The sequence below is a fragment of the Tenrec ecaudatus genome, chromosome 1 (assembly GCF_050624435.1).
Source record: "Tenrec ecaudatus isolate mTenEca1 chromosome 1, mTenEca1.hap1, whole genome shotgun sequence".
In the NCBI taxonomy this organism is placed as follows: domain Eukaryota; kingdom Metazoa; phylum Chordata; class Mammalia; order Afrosoricida; family Tenrecidae; genus Tenrec; species Tenrec ecaudatus.
The window spans coordinates 220,718,890-220,746,652 of NC_134530.1; the positions used below are offsets into that span (position 1 = coordinate 220,718,890).

General features: G+C 48.4%; 1 protein-coding gene and 1 long non-coding RNA gene across 3 annotated transcripts; one reads left to right on the plus strand and one right to left on the minus strand.

The window, feature by feature from the left end:
* Positions 1 to 2,270: 2,270 nt before the first annotated feature.
* Positions 2,271 to 6,394, minus strand: LOC142437323 (uncharacterized). Its single transcript, XR_012782194.1, has 3 exons — positions 6,261 to 6,394; positions 5,311 to 5,342; positions 2,271 to 3,110 (listed from the first exon to the last, which is right to left on the minus strand). It is a non-coding gene; the product is annotated as an uncharacterized LOC142437323 (long non-coding RNA).
* A 142-nt stretch (positions 6,395 to 6,536) lies between these two features.
* On the plus strand, positions 6,537 to 24,076 carry TMEM183A (transmembrane protein 183A). Of its 2 annotated transcripts, none has more exons than XM_075529051.1 (8): positions 6,537 to 6,719; positions 6,878 to 6,967; positions 7,721 to 7,888; positions 14,673 to 14,832; positions 15,559 to 15,739; positions 18,473 to 18,553; positions 21,491 to 21,646; positions 23,387 to 24,076. In XM_075529051.1, exons 1-8 carry the CDS (start codon positions 6,611 to 6,613, stop codon positions 23,570 to 23,572), a joined length of 1,131 nt encoding a protein of 376 aa, XP_075385166.1. In that variant the 5' UTR covers positions 6,537 to 6,610; the 3' UTR covers positions 23,573 to 24,076. The 2 variants fall into 2 exon arrangements, with proteins under 2 accessions (XP_075385166.1, XP_075385173.1); XM_075529058.1 differs by having other exon boundaries at positions 14,676 to 14,832.
* The last annotated feature ends 3,687 nt before the right edge of the window (positions 24,077 to 27,763 follow it).

Genomic DNA, 27,763 nt, shown 5'->3' on the forward strand with positions numbered 1-27,763 from the left:
AATGCTATTATCCTTTAGTAAAACACTCCATTAAAAAATTCATCTATCTGAGACCAAGGGCAATGGCTTCTCTAAAACAAAGACGAAAAGGAACAGAGGCAAGAAACTAGAGCACTTGGACAGAAATGACCGTGAGGCTGCTGGTTCAGGCGTATCTTTGAACCCATCTCCAGGCCCTCTGGAAGGAAGGTATGCAATCTGCTTCTGAAAGGCTGCAGCTTTGACATCAAGTAACGTTTTTCTCACAGAACCCAGTCTACTCTGAGACCACGCAGTCTTCATTGGCTGGAAAGCAACTGAACAGAAACTTTCAGTCACTAAGAGATTTGCCACCTTGAAGTTTGGTCAAAGTACTTTGGGCACATTGTCAGGTGAGACCAGTCCCTGGAGAAAGACCTCATGCTTGGTAGAGTGGCTGCAAAAGCCAAATGGGAAAAAGACCTGTATCAACATCATCCCCATCGGACGCCAATGCTGCCAAGTCCAGCACTCCTGATCTACGAATGTGGTGGATCGACAAAAGGTCCATCGAAAAATTCAGGAGGGAAGCTGCTGAGACGGGGAAGGGCTCCTTCAAGTCTGCCTGGGTCTTGGATAAGCTGAAGGTGGAGTGGGAGCATGGTATTGCCATTGAGAGGTATTCATAGAGAGCCTGTGGGAATGTGAGACCCACATCGATGGCTACAGAGAGAGACGTCATTAAAAACACGATTACAGGAACATCCCAGGCTGACAGCGCCGTCCACATGCGGGCTGCCACTGTTGGTGAATTTGAAGCTGGCATCTCCAAGAATGGGCAGACCTGCCCTTCCAGCTGACATACTGGGTGTGAAAGAGCTCCTTGTTGGTGTTAACAAGATGGATTCTACTGAGCCACCCTACAGCCAGAAGATCTAGGAGGAAATTGTTAAGGAAGTCAGCACCCACATTAAGAAAGTGGGCTACACCCCTGACACAGTACCATGTGTCCCAATGTCTGGTTGGAATGGTGACAGCATGCTAGAGCCAAGTGCTCACATGCCTGGGTCAGGGAAGGACGGTCACCTAGGAGGATGGCAATGCCAGTGCGGCCACGCGGCTCGAAGCTCTGGACTGCATCTGCCACCAACTGCCAAAATGACAAGCCGCTGCGCCTGCCTCTCCAGGATGCTGACACAATGGGCAGTCTAGGCACTACACCTGTGGGCAGAGTGGGGACTGGAGTTCTGAAACCTGACTTGGTGGGTCATCTTTGCTCCAGTCAACGTTACCACTGAAGTGAAGTCTGTTGAAATGCACCATGAAGCTTTGAGTGAAGCTCTGCCTGAGGACAATGGAGGCTTCAATGTCAAGAGCGTCTCTGTCAAAGCTGTTTGCAAGGTAGCTGGTGACAGCAAAGATGACCCCCCAGTGGAAGCAGCTGGCTTCCCTGCTCAGGCAGTCATCCTGAACCACCCAGGCCACATCAGTGCTGGGCATGCATGCACCTGTGGGATTGTCACATGACCCACATTGCTGGCAAGTTTGCTGAGCTCCAAGAGACGCTTGATCACAGTTCTGGCAAGAAGCTGGAGGATGGCCCCAAACTCTGGAAGTCTGGGGATGTGCTACCATGGTTGACACGGTTCCTGGCACGCCTGAGGGAGTGGCGCGCTTCTCTGACTGACTAAGCTCATCTGGGTCATACCAGACACAGTTGCTGCAGGATCATGAAGGTTGCTGGGGCTGGCAAGGTCAATATGACTGTCAGAAGGCTCAGGGCATATTACCCATCCCACTTGCCACCCGTCTGTATCAGGGGTGGACGAACGGTCTCATGGGAAAAGACTGCTTTCTGGTAACAATGCACAGTAAAACGTTCAGAAGGAATGTTTTGTGTCTTGTCTTTGAGTGGCAGTTTTAAGTTACTAGTTTTTTGCATGTTTGTTCACCGATTTATTAGAACAAAATAATATGTTCACAGTATAGCACAATGTATGGAAGTTAACGGACATCCCCAAAGAAATTCAAAATCTACAACTCATATTTGTAGGAAGCTAAAAACCAGCTCAATGGCCAAACGTCCAAATAAACCTTTTTAATAAAAGGTCCTAATACTCAAATACTCTAATAAATACAGGTAACATAACAAAAACTATCGTGGGATGAGGTTCTTCCCTCTGACCAAAAAGTTACTAGTTTTTAAAGTCAGTACTTTTAAAATGGGAAAACAACTTGACCAAAAACTTGTCACAGAGTTTTGAGACATTAAAACTCAAGTGTCATGAGAAGGAGGAGCAGCAGGAGCAGGAAGAGGAGGAGGGGAACAGTCGCAGGCACCACCAACCAGTTCCCATGAGCAGTTTTGTGCTCCACCACACCGCCCCAGGGTTGCTGGGCTCAAGCATCAGCGCAATTGCGCCTGACCCCATGCCCTTGTACTTTCAACTTCGCCCAGAGCCTTGTGCCTCAGTGCTTCAGAAGGGTATGTCTCCCTGCGTGTGAGCCTCATTAATTTGCAATGGAGAGCATTGTGAAGTGAGCAGACCCAACACTTCCCATCTGCATTTGAGACTTGACCACAAACGTGAATTATTTATACATGGAAAATAGACTTGAAACTATTTTCTTTAGGTTAGCAACCCATCACAGCTTTGTTTTCTATTGTAATTTTAGATAAATGGGAATGGTTCATGATAATAATTACATTCGGCACTGATAATTCCTCATTGATTAAAGTCTATTAAGTCATGGTATTAAAAAGAGTAATTGTATTAAGTTCTGATGTGAGCCTGTTACAAAATGTTAGTAGGCTATAAGTGGTTTGCTTTCAATGACTTTCTGGGGGCTAGCTATTAAAAATGATCGTATCAGCATTTCCTGGTGGAACAAGCAGGTTGGATATCTGGGCGTAAGACTCACTCCCTTCGAGTTTGGGCTATTGCTGTCTGAGAGGTGCGAGGAAGTTGGAAGGATCAGGGGCAGAACTCAGGACACCAAGTAACTTCCATCCATCCTGGTGGTGCTGGTCCACAGGCTTGCTCCCTCTCCGGGGCTCTTCTCTCCCCCAAACTGAAGATGGTGTTCTTGTACAGGGATCCCTCTAACACTTTTGTTTGGGACCTTGAAAAACTTTCAAGGACCCCCTCCTCCTGTTTGGAGAAATGAGGGATTTATAGGTGTTGTATAAGAAAAAAGAATGAAGACTTACAGACCATTGGGACTAAACGGGCCAGATCCTTGTGGAAATGTTCTGATTGAAAAAGAATTTCTTTATGCCCACCCCCTTCCTCACCTCCCAGATGCTCCTAAGTCCACTGTAATGTGGTTTCTGCCCCCATCGAACCCACCCCCATCAGTCACCCTTTTCCAGTCTTTGGCCTATATAATGATTGAGCCCCGTGATCACTCCCTCCTGGAATCGCTCTGCTCTAGGGTTTGGTGGCACTTTGACAAGGCCCTCCTCACAACGTTTAGGCCTTATGGCCAGCAGACTGTCAGGTGGCCTCTAAAAACTCATCTCTAGTTAGTCACACATCCTCCCTGTGTAATCCTCTTGCACCAAGTGTGGGCTGGTCTTGCTCTAATGAAGCAAGAGGCAATGGGATGCTACCTTTTAAGATTAGGTTTAAAGTACTGTGACTCCGTCTTGGGTGTTACTTTCTCACTTCCTTGAGAGCTTGTTCTGGGGAAAACCAGCTGCTGGGTCATGACACTCAGGCAGTTTAAAGAAAGACCCACATGGCGAGGAACTGATATCTCTGACCAGAAGCCATGAAAGAACTGTCACTATGGGTCAGTCGACTTGATGGATACAGCTTTGAGTTTGGAAGCAGGTGCTCTCCCAGTCTAGCTTTGAGACTAACCCCCTAGCCAATTATGATTACAGCCTCGTGAGAGATGTTGGCCAAAACCTTCCAGAGAAGCCTTTCCTGAATTCTTAATGCACAAACGATGAAACTATAAACTATTTGCTGCTGCTCCATTTGGGGAAGTTGTTTCGTTGCAATAGAGAAGCGATGCAGGCTTTGACTCCTTGATGAATTTTCTTCTCTCCAAATGCGGGTGGGAAAGTTAGGCTAGTAGCTTTGCTCCCTTTTATAGTATTAAAGTGTTCAGGGGAGCCTTGGTGTCATAGTGGTTACGCATTGGGCTGCTAACCATAAGGTCAGCTGTTTGAAACCACTAACCACTGTGGGGCTTTCTACTCCTGTACAGTTACCATCTTGGAAATGCACCGGGGCAGTTCTAACCTGCACTATAGGGTTGCTATGGATTGGCATCAACTCGATGGCAGTGAGTTTGATTTGGTTTTGGGTTAAATGATCAATAAAAAATTACCGAGTACATCAATTGACTTGGAGATTTCATTGACTCTGACAGCTCAAGCAATACCTAGACCAGATTATTCTACCCCTCCATCGGTCAATTCTACCTTCCCAAACATTTCCCCTCGCACATGTCTGCTACTCCTGACTTTTCTGGCTGGAGCATGAAGACCTTTTTGATGCCTTCTCATTTGTGTGCCTCCTTTCTGATGACCATGTTTGGTTGATTATTCTTCATCTTTCTATTGTATTCTGTCCATCCTTTATTTTTTAATCATTTTATTGGGAACCCTTAAAGCTATAACATTCATCAAGCAGTGTTGTACAACTGATACCACAATCAGTTTCAAAACAGTTTCTTTCTTCTTAAGGCCCTTGATATCTGTTCCCCTTTATCCACCCCCCTCCCACCATGCCCCTAGGAACCCTTATATATGAGGGTGTACCCTGCCCAAACCAGAGTTGCATTGTGCGGAGAAGAATTTTTGTAGTACGCATTTGTCCTGCTATGCATGTACCGAGGAACTCGCTGAGTCAGTGCATCCAGTGGCGTTGCCTGGGAAGGTTTTCTCTGGTCACAGTGAATTTTTTTGGTAATAAGTTTCGCTTGAACCTCGTTTTTTGGTGATGGCTGATTTAAGAGAACAGTGTGTGGCTGTGAAATTTTGGTTCCTGCTCAGGAAAAATACTGCAGAACACTGTTGTGATATGGATGGGAAAAACTTGTGAAATGATTGATGACAAACCTCGTTCTGGACGCCCATCAACTCCCTGAACGGACGAAATAACATCAACTCATAGTGCATTTGGAGTTTGTTCCATCAGGTCAGACTGTTATTCAAGCTATGTATTATTTAGAGGCTCTGAAAAGATTGTGTAACAGTGTGCAAAAAAAGCCAGATTCGTGGCAGACAGGGGGATGGGTTTTGCCACCACGACAGTGCACCTGCTCATGTAGCCATCCCCGTGTGCCAGTTTTTGGCCCCAAAGAGCACGCCTCTCTTGCCCCAGGCACCTTACTCACCTGACCCCACTCCATGCAACTTCTTTTTCTTTCTGTGCATAAGGAGGGACATGAAATTTGATGACATAGAAGAAGTGAAAAAACAAAACAAGGGAGGTGATGTTAGTTATCCAAACAGATGAGTTTGGAATATGTTCCCAACAATGGAATTGCAGATTTGACAAATGTGTTAAGTATAATGGAGAGTACTCTGAAGGTATTAAGGTTGTTTTGTAAAAAATTTTTAAAAAAATACATAGCTTTGAAAAAATCCATTTTTTAGTGTATCTATATGGCCATTTCTTACATCTCCAATATATCCATTCACATACAATCTGTTGTTCAATCCCATTGAGTGGGGTTATACAATCATCAGTGCTATCAGCTCCTTATTCTGCCCCCCACCCCTATCCTTTGTATCTTCACTTCTGCCACCTTAGATCAGGTCTATACCAGCCAATGTATCTCTTGTCTCCATATTTTCCTTCCTTATTGTACTCTCAAAAAATGGTGCCTCAATACCCTCAGGTATATTCCATGGGTCCCCAATACCTAAGGGACGAGCTCTCATTTTAGGCCATTAACAATTTGGTCTCAACCTAGTTTTCCAACTTTCCCTGAACTACCATACCAAAATACCTCTAACCGTAGCTCCGCCATGCTCAAATGTAAGGTCCAGCAGACCATTCTACTCTAAGGTCCTAGATTAATTTGCCCTAGCATGCCTTTTCTCACCGACTGAATGCCATCCCCGCGGACCAAACCTTTTTATTCCCCTAGTCAAGATATGTGCACCTTTCCCCGTTTCTAAAGTCATGAGCAGGTTATCTTAAACTTGCGTGTTTACTAGACTCTCCCATTCGATGGTGAGCCCTCAGGACCGGCAAAGGGCAGTGCCAGGATCACGGCTGCACAGGGCCTGGCACACAGCAACCACGATGACGACAATGTTTGCGCATCTGGGTGCTTACGTGGGCACAGCGGAGGCGGGGAGGACTGGGGAGCGTAAGGACGTGATCTCTCGGTTTTGATTAACGCCGTTGTACGTTCTGCAGAGGAGACACCAGCCATTCGACCAAAGACGCCGCGACAACCGACACGTAAACCGGACGGCACGCTAACGGAACCTAGCGGGCGCCGCCTGATGACGTGATCTTCGGCCCAAGTGCTGATTGGCTGCCGAAGAGTGGCGTCGACTGGCAACGCGACTCGGGGCCCAAGGCCAAGGTCTCGCGAGAGCCGCCGCCTCGGCGGGCGGGATGGCCGGGGAGCGGGGCGGAGCTGGCCCGCGGCTCCTGGAGCCGGCCCTGCGTCCGGAGACATGGCCCGGGGTCCGGGCCCGCTAGGCCGGCCTCGCCCCGACGCGGTCGCCATGCCCAAGAGAGGGAAGCGACTCAAGTTTCGGGCCCACGACGCCTGCTCGGGTCGAGGTGGGCGAGAGGGCGGGGGCCCCGGGCGACGGCCCCGGGCGACTCGGGGGCTAGCGGCCGGGAAGGGGCGGGGGTCAGCGGGGCGTCTCGGGTTGGGGAGCTAAGCAAGGAGGGGGGCTTGGTGGGGCACATAACTGAGGGTTGGTGCATTGTTTCAGTGACCGTGGCGGATTATGCCAACTCGGATCCGGCCATCGTGAAGTCTGGACGAGTCAAGAAAGCCGTCGCCAATGCCGTTCAGCAGGAAGGTAGGCGGTGCTGGGCAGGTGTCTCAGCCTCGGGCCTGAGGAGACCTATCCGTGTTTCATTTCCCTGGGATCCTGACTCAGTGCTTTTCTTGCCATCCTCCGGGCATCTTCCCATAAACGTGTTTGCTCCCAGTGTTTACACACGCACTTAGTGGAGAGCTGAGCCCAGAATAGTACTGTCAGTAGCAGGAATAAGGTCTTTTGGCTTCTGCTTTCTCCTGGGGGATTAATCCATTCCTGTAGTTCTGGTATATTTTCAGCGTAATCTATGGTTTGCTTCCATGTCTAATAATTAATTTCCTTTCCCGGTATTGCTTATTGTCATGTTTCCAGCTGGTTTCCCTCTAGAGTTCGGGTTTTTGTGAACCCATCCTTTCTAGCCCAGGACCAGTAGTCCCCTGTTGCCAACACCACGCCTCAGGAGTTATGTAAATGAGAAGAAAATCCACCTTCTGTCTTTAATCCTGCTGAGTTTGGAGAGGAAGAATGGCAGGTCTGAAGTAGTCTCTTAAGGAGTCCGTTTCTGCAACCTACGAGTCAGGTTGCTGGTGACTCTTCATTGTTTTGTATCCAGAATGTCTTCCTGGCCTGCATACCTGCTGATAGAATCCCAGCGTTCTCTAGGGGAGTTGGGCAGACCTTCCCGCTGACCACCCCTGGCCATCATGGAGACATGTTTGCATTTCTGTACAAGACTGTCCGACATCTCATTCTCTCCCTGTAACCCTCCCCCCCCCCCTTATTTTCTTCTAGTAAAATCTCTGTGTGGCTTGGAAGCCTCCCAGGTTCCTGCGGAGGAAGCTCTCTCTGGGACTGGTGAGCCCTGTGACATCATCAACAGCAGTGATGAGATGGATGCCCAGGAGGAGAGCATCTATGAGAGAACAGTCTCCAGAAAAAAGAAGAGCAAGAGGCACAAAGGTACAGCCAGGGCTGTGCTCTTCTGGCACGTGAGCCCTCTCTGTGGTGTTGAGCGGAAGCGTTCACTTCCCAGTAGCACCAGGGGCCATACAAGAGGGAATGCCAGTAAAGGACTGGTTTGGCGGGGAACCTAGTCTCAAGTTGGATCTTAGTAGTGGGACAGGGTATATTGCACCAGGGTTTCTTAGGGTTTTTTTGTGTGAAAATTTGAGAGGGAAGGACATCAGCAAGAGTAGATTTGTGGAGCTGTGAACTTGACTTTAGTAGACACTCATTTAGGGTCAAAACCCTTATGGGTAGCATGAAAACAAAAAGTCCTTCGGTTTCTGAAGGTGTAGGAAGCAGCATTAGGACTAAAAGGTTTGAAGTTCTTTGTGGTTACTAATGTCAGCTTCGAGCCTTTATGAGGGAAATAGAAAAGTGTAATGTTTAGATGTTAGTAGAGAGAAAACTTACACGGATGATACCAAGTGCTAAATCATCAATCAGATTACAGCGTGTACCCCAGGTTTAATGATGAGAAGAACCTCTTGGAGTGGAACCCAGAGAGCTGCTCTGAAAGCTCTTCTGCTGATCTCGATGACCAGAAAGGTTTAGGGAGAGGCTCATAATTAATAAGTAATATGTATAGTTTTGGTCTCAGATCTACCAAAACTTTCCTCTCTGCTTGAGAATAAGATAACAGATATGTGTATTTGTTGACGTGTACTGAAATGTAAATTAATGTACTGACAGTCCATGGAATTATACCAGTTACTGTCTGATAATCACTCTTCAAGACCCTTAAATTAATATTGACATTTCCCACTTCTTTTTCCTTAATCATTTAGATAATCCCAACCTTTCTGTTAAGAGACTTATTTAGAACATATTCCACACGTGTGACAAACATTTTAACATTTGTTCATGTAGCATGCACTCCATTAAAGTGTGCAATTCAGCGGCCTTCACGTGTTCACAGAGTTGTGTAGTCATCAGTGTGACTTTAAAGTTTTGAGCAGTTTCGTGACTAGCTCTATACCATTGGCATCGTTCCTTGCCCCTACCACAGCCACACTCAGCCCTTGGCAGCACTCATGCCCTATCCTGGACACAATGTAAATGGGGTCATAGAATATGCGGTCTTTCACATGACTCCTCTTACTTAGTGTGTTTCCAGGCTTCCTCCATATTTTAGTCTATGTCATTACTCCAGCCCTTCCTTTCTTTTATTGATTAACATTTGGGTTGTTCCCACTTGTCACTTGTGAATCATGCTCTGTGACTATTTACTGCTTTTCTGGAAGGTAAAATGTTGACACTCTGGGGGGATTCCAGTATCTCAACTTGGCACCACACTTTTTATTGCCTGACTTTAACAATTCTAACCACGCTCATAGATGTGGCTTTCAATTGTGGGCATTTTCCTGATGGCCAGTTCTGTTGAATATCCTTTCATGTACTCAGTAGTCTTTGTATGTCTTCTTTCGAAAAATGTCTATTCAAATCCTTTACCCATTTTTACCTGGGGTAGGTGGTCTTTTTATTACTGAGTTGTAAAAATTCTTTATCTACTGAAGATACCAAAACCCATCCAAACCCACTGTTTGAGTTGATTGTGATTCACAGTCACCTTATTGGACAGAGTAGAAGTGCCCTGTGGGGCTTCCAAGGCACCTGATAGTCTTGACAGGAGCAGACTGGGAAATATTTTTCCTGTTGAGTGGCCAGGGATTTGAACTGCCAACCTTTTGGTTCGAAGCTATGCCACCAGGCCCTGGTGCATTCAGGATACCCTTCCCTTATCAGATAGATAGCCATAATTCTTAACTATAATTCATCTTTTGTTTTCTTGCCTTACTATACCTCTTCTCACTGCCGCTGAGTTGATTCTGACTCAGCAACCCTATGTTGGGATTCTGAGGCAGCCTCATCTTTGTCCTGGCGAGCAGGGGATGGATGTGAACCAGGACCTTGTTGACAGTGCTATATTTGCTCAACAGCACCACTAGCTATCCACTTAGTCGCCCTCATTCCAATGAGCCGGGTCTGCCCCCTCCCCTCCATTCTTGGTAAGCGACACGTACACAAAGAGAAGGAAGCGTGTTGTGAATCCCCATGCTGCGTTCACACAGATTCACAGGTACCAGTCATGGCCATTTTGTGTCACCTTCCACCTTCCACACATAGCTGATTATTTTGAAACTATTTCTAGATACCTGTTATTATCTTGAAATATTTCTGTAGTTATCGTCAGAAAGATCATCTTTAAAGCAGACACCATTTTCACATCTCAAGCTAACAGTTTCTTAACATCAAAATCATGTCAGACTGTCTCTGTGTTACCCTTCCACTCTGCAGTGCTTTGCCTCCACCCAGTGCCTGTCAGAATTCTTTATGGCCTTTGAGGCCCGAAGCTTTCCTTTACTGATTTCTTTTTCCGCATCTTGAAATTTGATAAGTACGCCCATGTTAAGTCCTACTGTTGTTTGCATTTTATCTCCAAAGGCAGAATCATTTTAATTGTGCTCTTTTTTTTTATCTCAGTAGAGGATATTCTGGGAGTCATTTCTTTGATAGATTTAATTTGGGGAGAAAGGAGAGGCCAACCAGAGTAGTCTGAGCCTTGATGGGCACCAGAGATGACAAGAAAGGGCAGGAAGCAAAAAGCGAGGGTGTTGGATTAGATGCATGCTTCCTCGTATGAAGACCCCAACACTGGGCCTGACTGAGTCAGCTGAAGGAAGCAGATCGCCCGAAAAGCAGGGACACCTTCAGGGAGGTGGTTTAGAGGCTCTTTTGCCAAAGATAGGAGAAAGCTGGTTTAGGCTATTTCTGTTACTGTGAATCCAGGGACTTAGCAGAGTCAGCATTTCTGTGTCGTGGAGAGAGAATTTTATTTGAATTTGAAATGGAGAGTTGACCTCCTGGTCCAAAGGTAGAGTTAATTAACACTAGTCATTTCTGAAGGAGGAAGAGAGAGAGATGCAGTGTCCAGGACGCTCTGTGGCCGGGGTTCTCGGGTACCCTGGCAGTGAACTGAGGAACTAGAGGAAAAGAACCTGTAGACAGTCAGTTAGTATTGGGTAATGCACATATGTAACTTCTGGGTTTTTAGATGTGGTTTGCAGTTCAGAATTTCCTAAAATCAGTTTGGTTTTTAAATGATTGAGCGGAAGAAAACGCGGTGGATGGAGAGGGCAAGGGAAAGCAAGGGCAGGATTGCAGTGCAGACCTGCTCTCAGCAGGACAGACAGGACCCGTGTCTCCTGCCATATACAAGAAGAACTCAAACTGGATCAGACACCAAGATGCACAACTTGGAACTGTGCAGACCATCACAGACAAAATAGGAGACGCACGGGGGCCCTAATGTGTGGTGTAAATACACTGTCCAACATACGGAAAAGCAAATAGCAGAAGACAAACTAGATGACTGGGACCACCTGAAAACTAGACACTTAGGCTCATCGAAAGGTTTCTCCTAAAGAGTAAAAAGAGAACCCAAGGACTAGCTAAAAGTGTTTGGCAATGACATATCTGACAGGGGACAAGGCTGTAAGCTTAACAGAAAACTTCAGTACCTCGACAATCAAAGACAAATAATCCAATTTAAAATTGGGCAGAGGACATGAATAGACATTTTCTAAAGAGGACATTCAGGTTACCAACAAACAAGAATGCTGGCCATTTGTGAGATTCCAATGAAGACAATAACGAGAGATCATCTTATGCCAGCGTTCATAGCCACGTTCTAAAAAGCAGTGCATGGCACCTGCCAGCGAGGGTCCAGAAAGACTGGAGCATAGTGCTGGGGGACCGGTGCGACCATCGTGGGAGGTGGTATGGTGCCTCCTTAGAAAGTTGAAATAGAGATACTGTATAACCTATCAATCCCTCTACTAAGTCTATCCAAGAGGAATGAAGGCCTGGACAGTGATTGATGTGTACCCATGTTCATCCCGGCACAGTTCACAAAGAGCAAAAAGAAGGACACTATCATACCCATCAGTGGAAATATGTGGAGGAGCATACAGGGACTGTGATGAAACCCTATTAGACATAATCATACCTTGGCGGGACGAGTTACAGGGCCCAGGAGCTCAGGACCATTCTCTGGGGACACCAAGATCAGTTGACATTTCAATAGTTTACAGTGTTTTGCACCTTACTTTGAAGAGCAGTCACTAGGGCCTTAAAAGCACATGAGTAGCTATTTAAGGTGCAGCTCTGGGGAAAGACGAGGTGAAAATCAAAAGATGCATGGAAAGAGCCCGTGGAAACATCAATTCCCACAACCCTGAGCCCAGAACTCAGTAGTGCTTGGCCACCCCTCCCGCCTGCTTTGCAAGGGATCACTGAAGGTTAAACACGGCTGTTAACCACCAGTTGGTCTTTCAATGCCACTAGTCGCTCCACAGGGGAAAGGTGAAACTTTCTACTCAGGTTAAGATTTATAGTCTCAGAAGCCAGCAGGGGCAGCTCGATGTCCTGCCGGGTCACCGTGAGTCGGACTTGACTCGGTGACCGTGAGTTTGGTGCTGAGTTTGGGTAGAGTGGGATATACAAATGTGAGCCCACACTAAAATCATGAAAGAACTGGAGCTGGTCTCTGCCCTGGGCCAGATGGAGCAGCAGTTTCACATGAAAAGGGCAGCACTCTCCAAGGACTCAGTCCAGAGGGTCGAGGTGGAAAGGAAACACAGACAATGGGATAAATGATGCTGTTTTGAAGGAATTGCAATGGATGACTTAAAGAAAAATGTATGAGCTGTGTCTGTCCACATAAGGTAGGACAACCAACCCCAAGAAGAAAACAAGGTGGTTGACGTCTCGGTGGGGGGTGGGGGGAGGTACATGGGAAAGGAGGAGGTAGGAGAAAGGGAGGAGGTAGCCAACAAACCCAGGGACAAGGAAATAATAAGAGACCAAAATTGGTGATGAAGAGGGTGTTGAATGCCTGATGGGGTTTGATAAAGTGCACTGTAGCCGAGAGAAAGTACTGAGAGTTGAGTGCAGGTCAAACATGATAGTGGGACAAGAGGAAAGTAAAAAGAAATAAGGGAGAGAACTAGGAGGCAAAAGACAGAGGCATGAATATAGGCATGAACGTGTGAATATAAAAATAAGGATCTAGGTCTGTGTACATATATTTAAATGTTCAGCATTAAGGTGGTAGATGGGCACCGGTCTCTACTGAAGTCCTCCCTGTTCTAATAACCTGGCGTTCTGTGAGGCTCACCTTCCCGACACACACACTGAAGTCAAAGTGGGTGCATAGGTGAAGAAAGCTGATGGTGCCCAGCTATTAAAAGATTTAGCATCTGGAGTCTTAAAGGCTTGAAGTTAGACAAAGCAGCCATCTAGCAGAGGAACAGCAAGCCCACATGGAAGAAGCACACCAGCCTGTGTGGTCATGAGGTATCAATGAAAGGTATCAGAGGACCCCAAACAAATATATTGATGCAAATGATGGGTGTCGGAGAGGAGAATCACAGCCTACTCGTAGACAATTGGACATTCCCTCACAGAAGGAAGGAACGAGTCAGCCAGGGTGCAGCATAGCACTAGTGGAACACAAGATTCCTCCAGTTTTTACTGCCCTCCCCGCCCCCACATACATACTACCGTGACCACAATTCTACCCTACAAATCCAGCTAGACTGGAACATGCACACTGCTACAGAAAGGAGCTCTCAACACACGGAATCCAGGACAGATAAATCCTTCAGGAGCAGCAATGGGAGTAGTGATAGCATGAGGGTGGGGTGAAGGGGGAGAAATGGGGAACTGTCTACAATGATGGATGCATAACCCACCTCCCAGGGGGACAAACAACAGAAACTTGGGGGAAGGGAGACAGTGGATGGTATAAGATATGAAAATAATAATTTATAATTTATCAGGGGCCCATGAGTGTGGGAGGGTGGGAAGGGAGGGAAAAAGAGCTAATACCAAGGACTCAAGCAGAAAGAAAATGTTTTGAAAATGATGGTGGCAACGTGTGTACAAATGAGTTTGATACAACTGATGTATGGATTGTTATAAGAGCCCCCAATAAAATGATTTATTAATAAAAGTATGAGCTGTTGAATATAAAACTGATGATCGGCTCTGTAAACCATCACCTAATTCACAATACAAAATAAAACAAAGCAAACCTTCACTTGTAGGTATGTTGTGAACCGCACACGATGGAAATGGAAAAGCTGAGCTGTCCTGGCATTGCTGTGCCGAGCTCAGTGGGAGGTTTGATGCTACCGTCAGGGTGCACTCCCCGAGAAACAAAGGACAAGGTGGTCAGTGCAGTCAGCAAAGTCAAGTTCTATTTATGTTGACCAGGTTCTATTTTTGCCCTTAAATGTGTGCAGCAATTATTTTCTGCATTTCTTTTGCAAATTACTGGAGTTGAATGATAGAATGCACGCAAAGCTACTGTGAAAGCTTTAAACTTGTGCAGAAATAGATGTTAAAACCCAAACCAAACTCGCTGCCATTGAACCTGTGCTGACGAACTGCGCCCTGTGAGTACAAACGACTGACGCTTTCCTGGGGTAGAAGGCCGTGTCTTTCCCCAAGCTGTTAAATAAGGGCCTTAGCTTTTAAGGACAAGGCCTGTCCACATGGGCAGTGGAGGCAGGTTTCCAGCGGCTTGAATAAGCGGGAAATCATGCTCTTGAGAGCCTTCCCTGAGCCTGTTTCAAACCCTTTCTTTCTCGTGCACCTGCTGGGGGACTGGAGTGACCTGAGGTCCATAGGGCTGTGTGTTGTACAAAGTCAAAGGCTGGCTCTCTCTCTGTTTCAGAAGACCTGGACGGGGCTGGAGGAGAAGAGTATCCCATGGATATCTGGCTCTTGCTGGCTTCCTACATCCGTCCTGAGGACATTGTGAATTTTTCCCTGATTTGTAAGAATGCCTGGACTGTCACTTGCACTGCTGCCTTTTGGACCAGGTTGTACCGAAGGTGCGACCACCGGGAGCTTGCTGTTAGCTGTGTGGCTGGTTGTGGTTTGGAGCTGCTCCCTGGATGGTGACCTCCTTTCACTTTCTCTGCCCTTTGCCCGGGCATGAGCCTAGCACTGGATTCCTTGCGCCCCTCTAATTTAAACTTGATATTATTAATGCATCCAGGTAATTGTCTTCCCTGTGGTGGCACCCCCACCCCACCCCCACCCCAGTAGATCCTTCCAGAATAAGCAGTGCCCGTCAGGTCCCCAGGCAGCACTTTCTCTGGCGGTATACCTTAGCCAGAGTTTTACAAACCTTCAGATGCCACTCTGCGTATCTTTCCACTCAGTGGTCGCTGAGGTTCTCCTAGCCATCCTGGAAATGTGTCTCGCTCATCATTTTGGGCCTCGTGCTGCCGTGTGTGCAGCTACAGTAGAGAGCAGGGAGGGAGTTGTCGATCAGGAAGGCCCAGTAAGGCTGGTGCTGGCGGGGCGAACCTTCCTGAAGGCTGTTGGCTGCCCGAAAGGGGAGGGTGTTCCAAGAGGGCAGACGAGTACTTGCTGAGAGAGCTCACAGGAGAGTTGGTTCCTCACCAGTCCAGGTGCTCTGTGAGCAACAGACGTCTGTGCATTGTCAATCAGTTCCTAGATGTGCTCTTTCAAGTGGAGCAAAGACCAGGAGACCGACAGGGAGCCATGAGGGACAGGTCACACCTTGGTAGGAGTCATGTGTCATGTTTCAGGCACTACACGCTGGACGCCTCTCTGCCTTTGCGCCTGCAACCTGAATCAATGGAGAAGCTGCGCTGTCTCCGGGCGTGTGTGATCCGGTCTCTGTACCACATGTATGAGCCATTTGCTTCTCGAATCTCCAAGAACCCTGCCATTCCAGAAAGCACGCCCAACACACTCAAGAATTCCAAAGTAAGTGAAACTGAGCGTGGGGGTTTGACTAATGGGCTCAGGTTTGGTGGGTCTGCTTTCATGGCTTATGCACCAGCTCCCTCGATGCTGCCGACTTTGGGTTTCTGGCTGCCCGGGCACTAAGGAAACATGCGCGGCTCAGAGGCTGCCCGTTCTCAAGACCTTCCCCCTGTGCTGGGCTCGTTTGTAGTCTCTCTACGTGAGGCTTGCCCATGGTGTTCTGCATTCTCTGTTTTCACAGACTGTACATCGGGCCACTTCAGAGAGGGTGGTGTTTTTAGGCTGGACTAGAAAGAGCACAGCTCAAGTGGTACATGTAAACTAATTTAAAAAGCTTTCAACCTAATCCAAAGATAAAAAACCTTAACATTATTTCTTCTTCCTAATGTGACCTTGACACTTGGAATCCCCTTTCTTGTTGACCTTAAAAAGCCCTGGTCTAGATGCTTCGCTATCCCACTGTCCATCTCAGACACTCCTGCTCAAAGACCCGAAACCCCAAACCAAGCTGCCTGCCAGAGCGCAGACTCATCTATCTCGACTGCGTAGTGCTTCCGAGGTTGTACGTCTTGACAGGCGCAGGCAGTCCGTCTTTCTCCCATGGGGCGCCGGTGGGTTTGAAGGATGGCCTTGCTGTAACCCCTCAGTGCGTACTCGCTGACCGTAGAGTTGTAAGCTTCTCCCTGTGCTCTACGCGCAGTACTTACACCTCCTTATTCCCCGTATTTCAGACTCACTCATTGTGTCTGACGTGTAAACAAACCCTTTAGATTAGCCTTCGGTCCATTCCCATGGAGTCTTAGTGAAACCCCCTTGGCTGAGCTACATGGCAGGAGTACTGCAGATATTACTGTTTATTCAGCCTTTTCCCCATCCAGCTAATACCATTGTCTGTCTTGTATCTGGAGTTTGGAGATCATTGTTATCACTCACTGTCCAGAACCTGATATTTCTATAACCCGTGCTGTGCTCTCGTACTTAGGCGCTGTCGGATTGTGAGGTGGGTAGTGACTGTTCTCCCTTAGTGTGGCTGTGGGCCCTGGCCGGGGCCTCTGGTTTGAGCTGCACATGTCGAGGCTGGCAGCTAGAACTCCCGTGGTGGCGCTGTGGGAGAAAGGCTCGCGGTCTGCTCCCTCCAGGGGGCTGGCCAGAGAACGAACCTGTGGGGCAGTTCTAATTTGTACGCACTGGGTACGCAGTCATGATTATGGTTTCAGAGTTATGATTGTAGTTTAGCTCTACTTTGAAAATGATCTATATGGTACCTATTGATTGAAATGGTATGTGGCTTTCAAGATGAATTAGCATTACTCGAGTATAGGAGTCTATGACATCCATCCCACCCCCATCCCCACCCGCAAGGGTAGCAAATCTAAGAGGTTAGGGGCCATTGGCTGAGTTCATTTTCATACCAGGCTGGCTGGTGGATTTAGGGCAAGGGTAGAATCCTGGGCGAGTAGGATTTCAACCAGCAGCTGCTTCTGCTTGTCACCGGAGTGGACAATGTATGTCATCTCACACGTAGAGCATCCCTCCCCCCAGGAACACTTGGCAGTGGCAGACCAACTATGGTGAGGGTGGGGTCGGGCCCTAAGTAACCGCACCAGGTGTGGGAGCAGAGCAGCATTGCGCAAATGCCTCGTGCTTGACGCATCCTCGCGGCTCCAGTGCACCATGCGAGCGCTACTGCCTAAACTCCGGTGTGGCACACGCCTTCCTGTCTGCTCACTATCTGTTAAGCTGGAAGAGTGACGGTACCTAGCCCCATGCAGTCAGCCCAGGCCACCTGGCAGCTGGTTTGTGTCCCTTTGTCCCAGCTCTTCTGAAAAGGTGCGGGCCCTGTCCTAGCAGGTGACCCACCTGGCGTGGCCCTGCCACGGATGTGCCCATGACCGCTTGGCATTGGAGGAGTTGCTGGCATGCCTAAAGGAAGTTGCTCTATGTTCCTGGACTCCAGCTTCTCGAGTTTGATTCCCCTTCTCTCTCTTTCCAGTAGCCTAGCTTGTGTGGGACACTGGAGCCGTTGTGATGGCAGCAGAAGTGTTTGCCCCTTAAAGCCAAGCCCATTATTTTTGATGGAACAGCAGGACGTACAGGGCATGTCTGCAGGGCAGGACAGCTGGCACGGAGGACGACCCACCCCTTATCCCCCGGGAGGTACTTCACTTCTTGTGCTTAACGCTAGCTGTAGCCTGACTCTTGGATCAAGGGCCTTATTCTGGACAGAATTCAGCCCAGCTCTGTAGTTTCCCCCTGCTGTCTGCTCCCAGGAGGTCCTGAGCAACTTGCTTCTGTTCTGGGACTAGCCTTCTCTGCCTGGCCTATAACTTGTTAGCCTTTTGCCTGGTGGCTACTGGCTGCCCTTAGGTTTTAATGCAGGGGAGTGGCCTGCTGAATTCGAGAGAATGGTCTCCAGAGACCACGCTTCCATCTTTAGAGATGAGAACAATAGGGCGTGGCCTCCAGAGTTTCTGCGGGGCTTATACTGGCCCCCTTTGTCTTAATTAAATGGCCCCGGGATGTTTTTTCCTATTGCACCGTGTCAAATTGGGGGTCCTGTCTGTGCCAGAGTATAATTTTAGCTTTGGGACTGTGGTGGATTTAAGTACTATTAAACAGAAGATTCTGATTATTTTTGTTGTTACCTTATGGTGCATTTTTATTTTTATTTCCTGTCTTTGGCCCACTCCGCCCCTTAATTTTTGGTTTATTTTTGTTTTTGTTTTCTCACAGTGCTTGCTTTTCTGGTGCAGAAAGGTTGTTGGGAATAGACAGGAACCAATGTGGGAATTCAACTTCAAGTTCAAAAAACAGGTATGTGTTCTTAACATGCGATGTACCGGTGTGTACTGTTAGAGCAATATCTGCTATAATATCCTCTGTTGTACTTCTTTGGGGTCTAATAGCCATTGCAGTGGCTGCACAGAAATTCATAAACATATTCATAATGAGAGGGCTTATTTAGGAAGTTAACAAGTTGTGATGCCAATGAGAAACACGTACCAGGACATGCTGCCAAGTCTCAGGTCTGCTGGTAAATGCCCAAAGGGGCATACCACTCTGCTACATGCAGCACAAGCTCCCCAAGGCACCCCACCGCAGTAAACTTCACCCCAAAGCCACTCAGCTCCATTTCTGTGGGTTCACCAAGCCCAGCGTCCTGAACTCGGTGCCCGGAGGCGCCCCCACTCTGAAAACCAGCTTCTGGCACAGAAGCACTCCGCTGTACTCACTCCGTGGGCAGGGAGTCCACCGCTCTGCCCCAGGCTCTGGCTCTGGTTTTGCTGCTGCTCCTCTGATGTAGCTGTCCTCTGGACCCAGGAGGGTCTCTGCACAGGGATCCCGGGTCCAGGGGACATGCTCCACTCCTGGCTCTTGCTGATCATGAGAGGCCTCCTCCTGCTTCTCAGAGGGCTCGTTTATACACAGCAGGGTGGCACTCCAGGGAATCCCATCAGTGTCTCCCTCCACCATCTTACTGGACCCATGCAACAAGAGGTCGTTTGGTGGGAGTCAGAGACTTGGCTGTTAAAGCCACATTAAATAATTCACTGCCCCTGCATCTGCTTGAGGGGGATGGGAGGAGAGAGGGAGGTGAGTGAAGTTCGTGGGCAAGGGTTTTATAGGGTCCTAAGAGGCTGAACACCAATCTGGGGGTGGCAGTTTCCTGCCATTTCTCTTGACTATCAGAATCATCTCTGACTCATTGGTTCATTTTGACACTGGCCACTTAGAATCGGGGCCCTGGCAGGTTCCTTTAGGATCCTGTCATTGGCCTGATTTGATGCCTGTTATGGATTTGTACCAGAGTCCAGCCCCTCAGCATGGCTGCTGTGATACTTGGAGCCCCTGTCGCCCTGCACATAATAATCGGAGTAACACTGAATAGTACAGCAGCCAGGACAGGGAGAGAGCGGAGGGCAGGGTTAGACATTCCACCGGATGCCATCGTGTGAGATGACGCTAAGGCCTAAGGAGCTGTGTTCTGACGAAAACGCCCTAGCAAAGGGTGGGGGGGGGGGGGCATATCCTAACAAACATGATCTTCCTTTTGTTTTTCAGGTAGTACCTTGGTCTAATTAACTAGAGATCAAAATCACCTTATTAGAATCTAATAATGCACATCAAAGCTTACATAAATGCATAAAAAGAAAAGGAGCTGTTTTAATACTGATCAAGAGAGAGAGACGGCAGAGACACACCGTCTAATGCTGAGCAAACCCGGGCTGCCCTGGACCAGGGGCCTAAGCTGGCAAAGAACCTTTCTGAGACAGTCAGGGAGACGTGCATGTGCTAGGGTGGAAGATGCCATGGATTCTTGTGCCCTTTCTTCACTGTGCTGATGGTGTACCTATACTGAGGTGGCTTTGTCCATGCGGGATGTCAGTGTCACTTTGAGATGCCTTAGCGGGTCCTCCAAGTGTGTGCATAAGAGTGAGGGAACAGGAGGAAACACAGCATCACAGTGCACTCGGGTTATTTGCCTGATCCTGTTTTTGGTATGGTGGTTTGGCATAAATGTGCTTGTGAGCAAGTCATGTACAGGGCTTTACAGTGGGGTGCAGAGCAGGGGAAGCCAGAGGAGAGGTACTGCCCAAGGTCTTCTCATGAGATGGGGGCCTGCCCAGGCTCTCTGCCTCTGCCTGGGGCTGGGCCTGGGCCTTGGCCGCCGTGAGGTGAGAAACTGCCCTCTACAGCCTCGTCTCCCCCCCCTCCCCCCCCGTCATCGCTAGTACCTATTATTCCATTGACGACACATATTACAAGTGCAGCTAGTTATCCCCCGCTTGATGGAGGTGAGTTGCAATAAAGTTTGTGATGAAAGTATGTCATATTTTTCTATTGATTTAAAAAATTTTAAAACAACAATGGCAAGGGTCCTAGGGAAGAATTTTTTTGTCTGGGAATTGGCTTTTCCTAAGAGCCCCGCAGTCTGTGGTGCCCACTAGACACTGGTAGAAAATTCATGGTAGGTCCTTTCTGGGAAGGGACGGAGGAGCAGCCTGACGTGGGGAAGTGTGACTGAGGAGAAACCAGAGTGACTGCGAGGAGGCGAGTGCCGAGCCGGGCTTTGTGGCGCCTGTGTCTCGTGGCGGTCACTTGCAGCCCTTCAGCGCACTAGGTGTTCTCTGGGGTCTCTGATGGAGACTCTAAGTTCCCATTTCTTGTCAGATGCCAGGGAATGCCATCTAATTGGAGCCCAAGTCCACTGCTATAGATTTGTAAGGTCTAATCTTAGTGTAATGGAAGCTATTTTTAAAGTTTAGCCTATTTAATGGAAGTTAAAAAAAGATGGCTAGGGGCCAGGATGTGGAAATAGCTCTGCAGTGGTTCTCCAGACTCCGCATTACAGTAGTATTTATCAAAATGACATTTTACTTGCACTTAGTTCTGGTTGGAGCAGAGAGTGCATGCAGCTTGGAATTCAAATCCATGGTGTCCGATCAAGGATGGCATCCCTGTCTCGTTAGGACGCCACAGTGATGGGGAGTGGGCCACCACTGCCTTTAAGACATGCACACACCGTCTATGTGAATCCTGCATCAGCTGCTATTCCAAATGGGCTTCCCCTTTATTGAAAGGCGGGTTTTCTCTTCTCTCGCTGTAGAAGCCCATAGCATGTATGTAAAGTGACCAGAGAGAACCAGAGAGTCTCACTGTCTTTAGTTGAGCCGTAGGATTTTCATTGGTGGGGTTTTCACAAACATTTCCTTTGCTTAATCCACTGGATTAATTCTCAGCACTCTTCAGCCCCCCAGGTTAAAGAGCAAGTGTATGGGACGCTTGCAGCCGCCTATTCAATATGAAGATGTTCATACCAACCCAGACCAGGACTGCTGCCTCCTGCAGGTCACCACCCTCAATTTCATCTTTATTCCGATTGTCATGGGAATGATATTTACCCTGGTAAGTGGTGACTTAGAGTTTCAGCCTCAGCTCTTGTACCCCATTTAAAAACAAAACAAAAACCATAGCCACTGAGTGGATTCCAACTCAGTAATCCCATGGGATTTCCAAGACCACAGTCTCTATTACATCTTTCTCCTGCAGAGTGACTGCTGCCTCTTAGTTTGCAGCTGAGTGCTAAACCTCTGTGCCACCAGGGTGCCAGCTCTCTACAGACTCATTGTATATAGGGTTTGAGAGAGATTTGTATGTTTGACAGCCCAGGAAGAAATCTTTGGAGACTAATGATAACATAGTGGATACAGTTGTTCGCAACAAACAGTTTTGTGTAGCTTTGTGTAGAAGTTACTTGTCCCTGAGAATGTCTTACCTCCTTTCCTTCTGGAGAGTGGGCCTGTCTGTCTTGGTGTGCGCCCATCAGTGAGCGGGAAAGCGGTCATGACAGGGCTTCCCCATGAGCATTGTCTGCCAGGGCCTGGGCCTGCCCAGGGTCATCAATGGAACGTGAAGATGAAGGTGGCCCCTCTGTCCTTGGTGTGCTGTTGTAACTCGTCAAGGCTTTCCTAAGCATTCCGTTTTTGCTCGAATATTATGCATCAGTGATAACTCTGGTCTCATAACACTGCAAGACCTGGACACACTAGGGGAGGCTATGCAGTGCAAACTTAGCCAGTCGTACACAAACACTTACCCCTTTATTGTAAAGAAAAACAAGCACGTGGTTTAGTCACCCAAGATTTTGATGACTACGAGGAGGAGCCAGGGAGAGGGAGGCCTTTGAGGAGGACGGCTGGGGGTGGTGGGAGGAAAGCAAGAGAACCGCATTTATGGAGGGTTTGGCCAGAGATGGTTGATTCATTTGTTGCGACGGGCTGTGTACCTAGACACAATGTGCTGCTTTAGAAACCAGGAGAAGAAACAATCCTTACTGATTGCTTCAATAGTGCTCTGAGTGGTTAGGAAAAAGGAAAAAGGAAACTGAAATGGGCTTGGAGTCTTTAGTCACAAGCTCGTTTTAAACATGGGGGTAAAAAAGTATTAAGAAAGTAAAGGCGATTTAGATGTCCACTGGCCCGTAACTTGTAATCAAGCCTTTCTCTTGGGGGGAGTATTCCTTAGTGTGTGTGCTACTCTGTAGAAGTATATAGTCTTAAACTTTTTTTTTTTGCCTAATTGGAGCGAGGCCATGCATGCTGTGTTTACTGTAGACACCGCTACCCCCCTCCCAGATGAAGCCTCGCTATATCCACGGAGGAGAGGCTTTAAAAGTTCATGGGGATTCTGTTGTCTTTTTATTCTGTTTCTCCACAGACTTTAACGTTCCTCTTGTGCCGTGTGTGCACTCGATACGCATAATCCTGTACAGAGCTCTGTATTCACATGTGTAGTTGGGGCTCTTGCGGTTTCTTTATTGTAATGGGATTGCGTTGTACCTACATGCATCTTGCTCACTTGTTCAATAGTGTCAAAGTCATCTCGGCAGCTCTCACCCTGCTTTTAAAAGGAGACGTTCATAGTAGTGTTTGTGGACGTGTCCCATACAGTCAGCTTCTGTAAGGCTTTCTTTGGTTTAAGTGTCTGACGCCAAGAAGAGCTTATACATGACAACCATCACCCTTCTGTTTTTGTGTGTTTTCAAAGATGGTGTTGGGCTAGTGACTGTCCGTGATGTCCAGACTGTCTCGTTTCAGAGTGAGGCCATGGGGAACCAAGGTGGTTTAATGTGCTTTTTCCTCTCAGTTTACGATCAACGTGAGCACCGACATGCGACACCATCGAGTGAGGCTGGTGTTCCAGGACTCTCCTATCTACAGCGGCCGGAAGCTGCGCAGTGAACAGGGCGTGCAAGTCATCCTCGACCCGGTGCACAGCGTCCGCCTCTTCGACTGGTGGCACCCTCAGTATCCGTTCTCCCTGAGAGCCTAGTTCCTGCCTCCCGTCCCTGGGGGCCGCCCTGGGCTTGGCCGTCCGTTTGTAACCAGATCCCAGTTTGGCAGCTGATTGTGTCTCTGGTTAGTAATGCACTCGCTCCTCGGGCTCCAGGGGCTTCTGGGTGGGGAGGAAAGAGGGCTATATCAAGAGGAAAACCAGCTATGATTCACAAACCTATTTTCCTGTAAAATTTGCATTTAAAAGGAGAAACCTGGCCCTATTTTCTGCTTTAAAACCCCATTTGGTGCTACTGAGTTTGTTGTTTATTCTTTGATCCCCGTAAAAATGGAGGGTCGTGCTCTAGGGAAAATGAAATGTTCAACTCTCCACAAAAAGGCTGTTTCGGCATCCATCCCCTGACAGATCAGAAGGCCCTAGAACCCTAAAATTGTTGCTCCTGTCGCTTCTAAGTTAGCTGCTCTTCAAATCTCAGTGACTCTCCCCATACCCTTCTTCAGAAATAAAGTAGATGATAGGGTTTTCAGAATCTTAAGACAATTGACTTCTGTGTCTTTTTTTAAAAGAAATAATATTTGAATATTTATGTGTAAGTATTCTTTTGTCCATTTTGGTATATAAACATATATTTTGCATGAGGTTGATCTTGGTGATGTAGTGACTTTTTGCCCGGTTCCTGTGCTGGGAACGTCATGTGATATCTCAAATTCTTACAACCCTGCAAGGGAGATAACTCCTGCGCCTAGTTTGTAGGCGAAGAAACAGAATCTGACTTGTCCAGGGCCATGCAGCCAGTCGTTGGCAGCGCCGGGACTCGGACTCGGACCCAGGTCTGGGATAACTGGTTTTGCTACCCCACAATGAAAGTGGTCCTGTCGGAGGGGGCGGAGTGCACACACAGGGCTTTTATAAAGGTAAAGAGTAAGAGTGTGATTGAGGGTTGCCTTATTCCGAATCAGCCTGTGAGGTATCTATAATATTGATGGAAGACTCTTTGAAATAAGTGTTTCTTTTCAATAAACTGTGAAACAAACCAAATACGTTACTGTGGGGAGGAGAGTAGTCTCTTCATTGGGTTGCTAGAAAGATACTTATTAAGCTGAAGGTCATTTTAAAAGATGCAGCTCATGTGGGCAGCAGCCTCCTGAGCCATAAGCAGTTGGTGCCTGCCCTTGGTGCTGTCACTGCTGCCATCCGTGTGCCCACAGGGGCCTGGCATCGTGTCCCTGCAGAAATGTTACTGTCCTCCTGTTGGTCAAAGGACTTGTTTTAGGTGGTGTATTCTGAGAAGCCGCTCAGGGTTGGTTTTAGTTTATTTTGTGTTAAAAAGATGACCTTGTTGCCTGCCTCTCTCCTGCCTCCCCCTACGTAACCCGGGAGCTGGGCATTACAGTGGTGTTCTTGTGGGGGCAGTTGTTAGCATGAGCCAGACTGCCAAATTAGGACGGTGATTTTTTCCTTACCACTCCCTCCACCCCCCAGCTGTTTAAGGAATATTCTTAGGAAGCATCTGCTTAATTCTGCTGCTAGTCACCAACTACGGGTTACCTTACCCCACACCGAGGGTGGGACTAAAGCAGTTCACACAGAAAATGAGTCTGGGCGAATGAAAAGTAGCATCTCAGCATTTAAATGGTAATAACACACCAAATTTCAAGGACAGTAAGCAGCTTACAAGCTTCACTGACCATAAGTTACCCCTTTGAGGCAGGAAGGGAGGCCCACGTTCCCTAAACTGAGCATGCCATGAAACTGGAGGGTAAGGCCCCTGTGGGTTGTACCCCCAACCCCCGCCGCACTGAAGAGCTACCTACAAGAGGGTGTGAAATAAATTTGACTCAGTAATTGTGTTCTGACTCAAATTCTAGGTTTTTGTGCCAAATGATGGTAAGATGACACACAAAATATGAGATACTGCCCCAGCTGTTCTGTTAACACAATTTTGGAAAAACTTGTGGGAAGTGTCTTACCAATGATCGTTAACTTGACGACAGTCTGCCAGAAAGCATCACACTGATTAGTAGAAGGGATGTGAAGTGTCTCAGGAATTTCCTTCTGGTGACAACTACAGACCTGGAGAAGAGCTGGACTACAGGTTAAACAGTGCATTGTAATTTGTGCTTAATTATATAATTGTGATTTTGCCCTGAGAGTGAGACATGTAAAAAACAGCTCAAATTTAGCCCTAGTTCTTACCCCTCAAATAAATCAGAAGTACTCATCCTTCTCTGCCACCTCCCAAAGATGCAAGGACATTAATTTCAGGGAAAAGGGGGAAAAAGAACTCAACAAGATTCCTATGTGTCACTGATGTCAATGATAGCATTTGCTGCTGATATAAAATGTGTCTATACATACATATCTAGATGTACACTGCATGCATATAAAGACCCTTCACACTTGGAGCAGTGCTGACTGGACATTACAGGGTTTGAGCAGGCACTTGTAATGAGTGTTCACAAACCAGATGCGAATGATGCATTAATAGCCATGGGGGACCGGATATAGAATAATTCGGGAAAATAGGTTTTGTGAAAATATGTCAGCCAGAAATTTTGGCTGTCTCCATACTATGCATGTACGCTAGACAAACACTTCATTTTTATAGTAACAGTGTTGGAGCAGCCAGGTGCCTGGAGGCAAGTTCACATCCACTGAAAAGCATCCTAAGAAATCTATCGGGATTCAAGTGTCTACTTCAAAACCGGGCACCACCAAAGGGGAAGTCGAAAGTGGACAGGAACAGTCAGTTGTGAACGGTGACAAACCTTTGGCGGCAATTAAGAGCCAGTTGTCGGGAACGGGTGACTTCTCAAGGAGGGCGTGGGTGGGTGGGTGCCTGGCCAGGCCACCTCTTCATTGGTTCCTGGGTGATATTCCTGCAGGTTGAGCAGCTTGCTGGCCCCCTGAACGCCCAGGGCGTCGCTCAAGGCTTCTGCAACAAGGTGCGCATCAGGAAAGTAGCTTTCTCGTCACGTGCCTGGCGGGAGGGGGCGGGGCCTCGAGAGGGGCGGGGCCGTGGCCCCGCCGTGGCGGAGGGGGCGGGGTCTTGGGGTTGGGCCATTCGGCGGCGGAGGCTGCAGAAGGCTGGGCGCGCCCCCGCCCGCAGCTCTCTAGGACGTGTCCAGCTGCCCCAGCGGGGACGACTCGGCTCCCTCTGCCTCGGAGCCGCGCGGGCGACCTTCGCGGATCACCGGCAGGTGAGCGCCCTGAGCCTGGGTCTAAGGAAAGGGTGCCTCTCTCTCCCACCTCTAGAACCCTCCCTCCCCTCCCCTCCCCTCGACACACACACAGTTTGGGGAGGGGTCTCTGTCTACAGCACCCTGCGAAGCAGCTCCCTCTTACTCCCAGACGCCGCCTTGGTCGCCTTGATAACCGCTCCTTGGAGGTCTCTCACGGGCTCTGCAGAGCCCCGTGCCCTTGGATGTGAGAATGGGGGGCGATGCCCGATGCGTGGGGAGGGCGTGGAGTTTTGCCTGCAGCTCCATCGGTGTCGGGGAAGGGGGGCTGAATTGGCGAGTCTCCCAATGGGAGCTGGGGCGACTGCGCCCCCATTTCTCCAGGAGAGTCAGAGAGAAGCGCCTTCCAGGGTTCCAGGGTTCCCGGTCTTAATCCTTCCTGCGTTTCTCCTAACACCCCCTGTTTACTATCGCTGGGTCTCATTCCTGGACTGCTGGAGATGCCCCATCTCCGCAGTGCCTGAGCCTGGGGTGGGAGGAGCGGCCCTCCCTCCCGAGGCCTGGTGGGAGTGGGGGAGGGTGCAACAAGAAAAAGGGGGAAAGGCACTGTGGCCAAGATTCCTGGCCAAGAAGGGTGGGAGTGGGGAGCCGCAGTAGGGATGTTCGATGCAGATCCAGCCGGTTTGATAGTGGGAGGAGAGAAGCCTGGTTGGGTTGGAGGACTTTGAAATGCGGTGTACATGGTGTTCTTGGGGAGGGAAGAGGGCTTCTGGACAAGGTTGTCACTAGGTGCTGATGTCACCCTTGAGGGGAGGTGTCTGGCAGTATCCATTAGAGAGGAGAGTTGGGGCTACAGTCCTGTTGGGGAGCAGGTGGTTCTGGAGGATGCCCTGCTTAGCAGGAGATCCCTGCCTGGTTGGAGTTTCTGGGGGCCCCTCCAGGAGCCAAGGTGCAGGGACTCCCCTCAGCCCTTTACAGGCTCATTGGCACTGGCACGTAGAACGCTGTTAGGCATTTAGAAAGCATTTATTGGACACCTGCTATATGC

Bases quoted from the DNA above. Each gene is read 5' to 3' on its own strand.
- TMEM183A (XM_075529051.1), top strand. From the start codon at position 6,611: ATGGCCCGGGGTCCGGGCCCGCTAGGCCGGCCTCGCCCCGACGCGGTC. The intron at 6,968-7,720 runs GTAGGCGGTGCT...ATTTTCTTCTAG, and splicing joins CAATGCCGTTCAGCAGGAAG to TAAAATCTCTGTGTGGCTTG. The intron at 15,740-18,472 runs GTAAGTGAAACT...GTTTTCTCACAG, and splicing joins ACACACTCAAGAATTCCAAA to TGCTTGCTTTTCTGGTGCAG.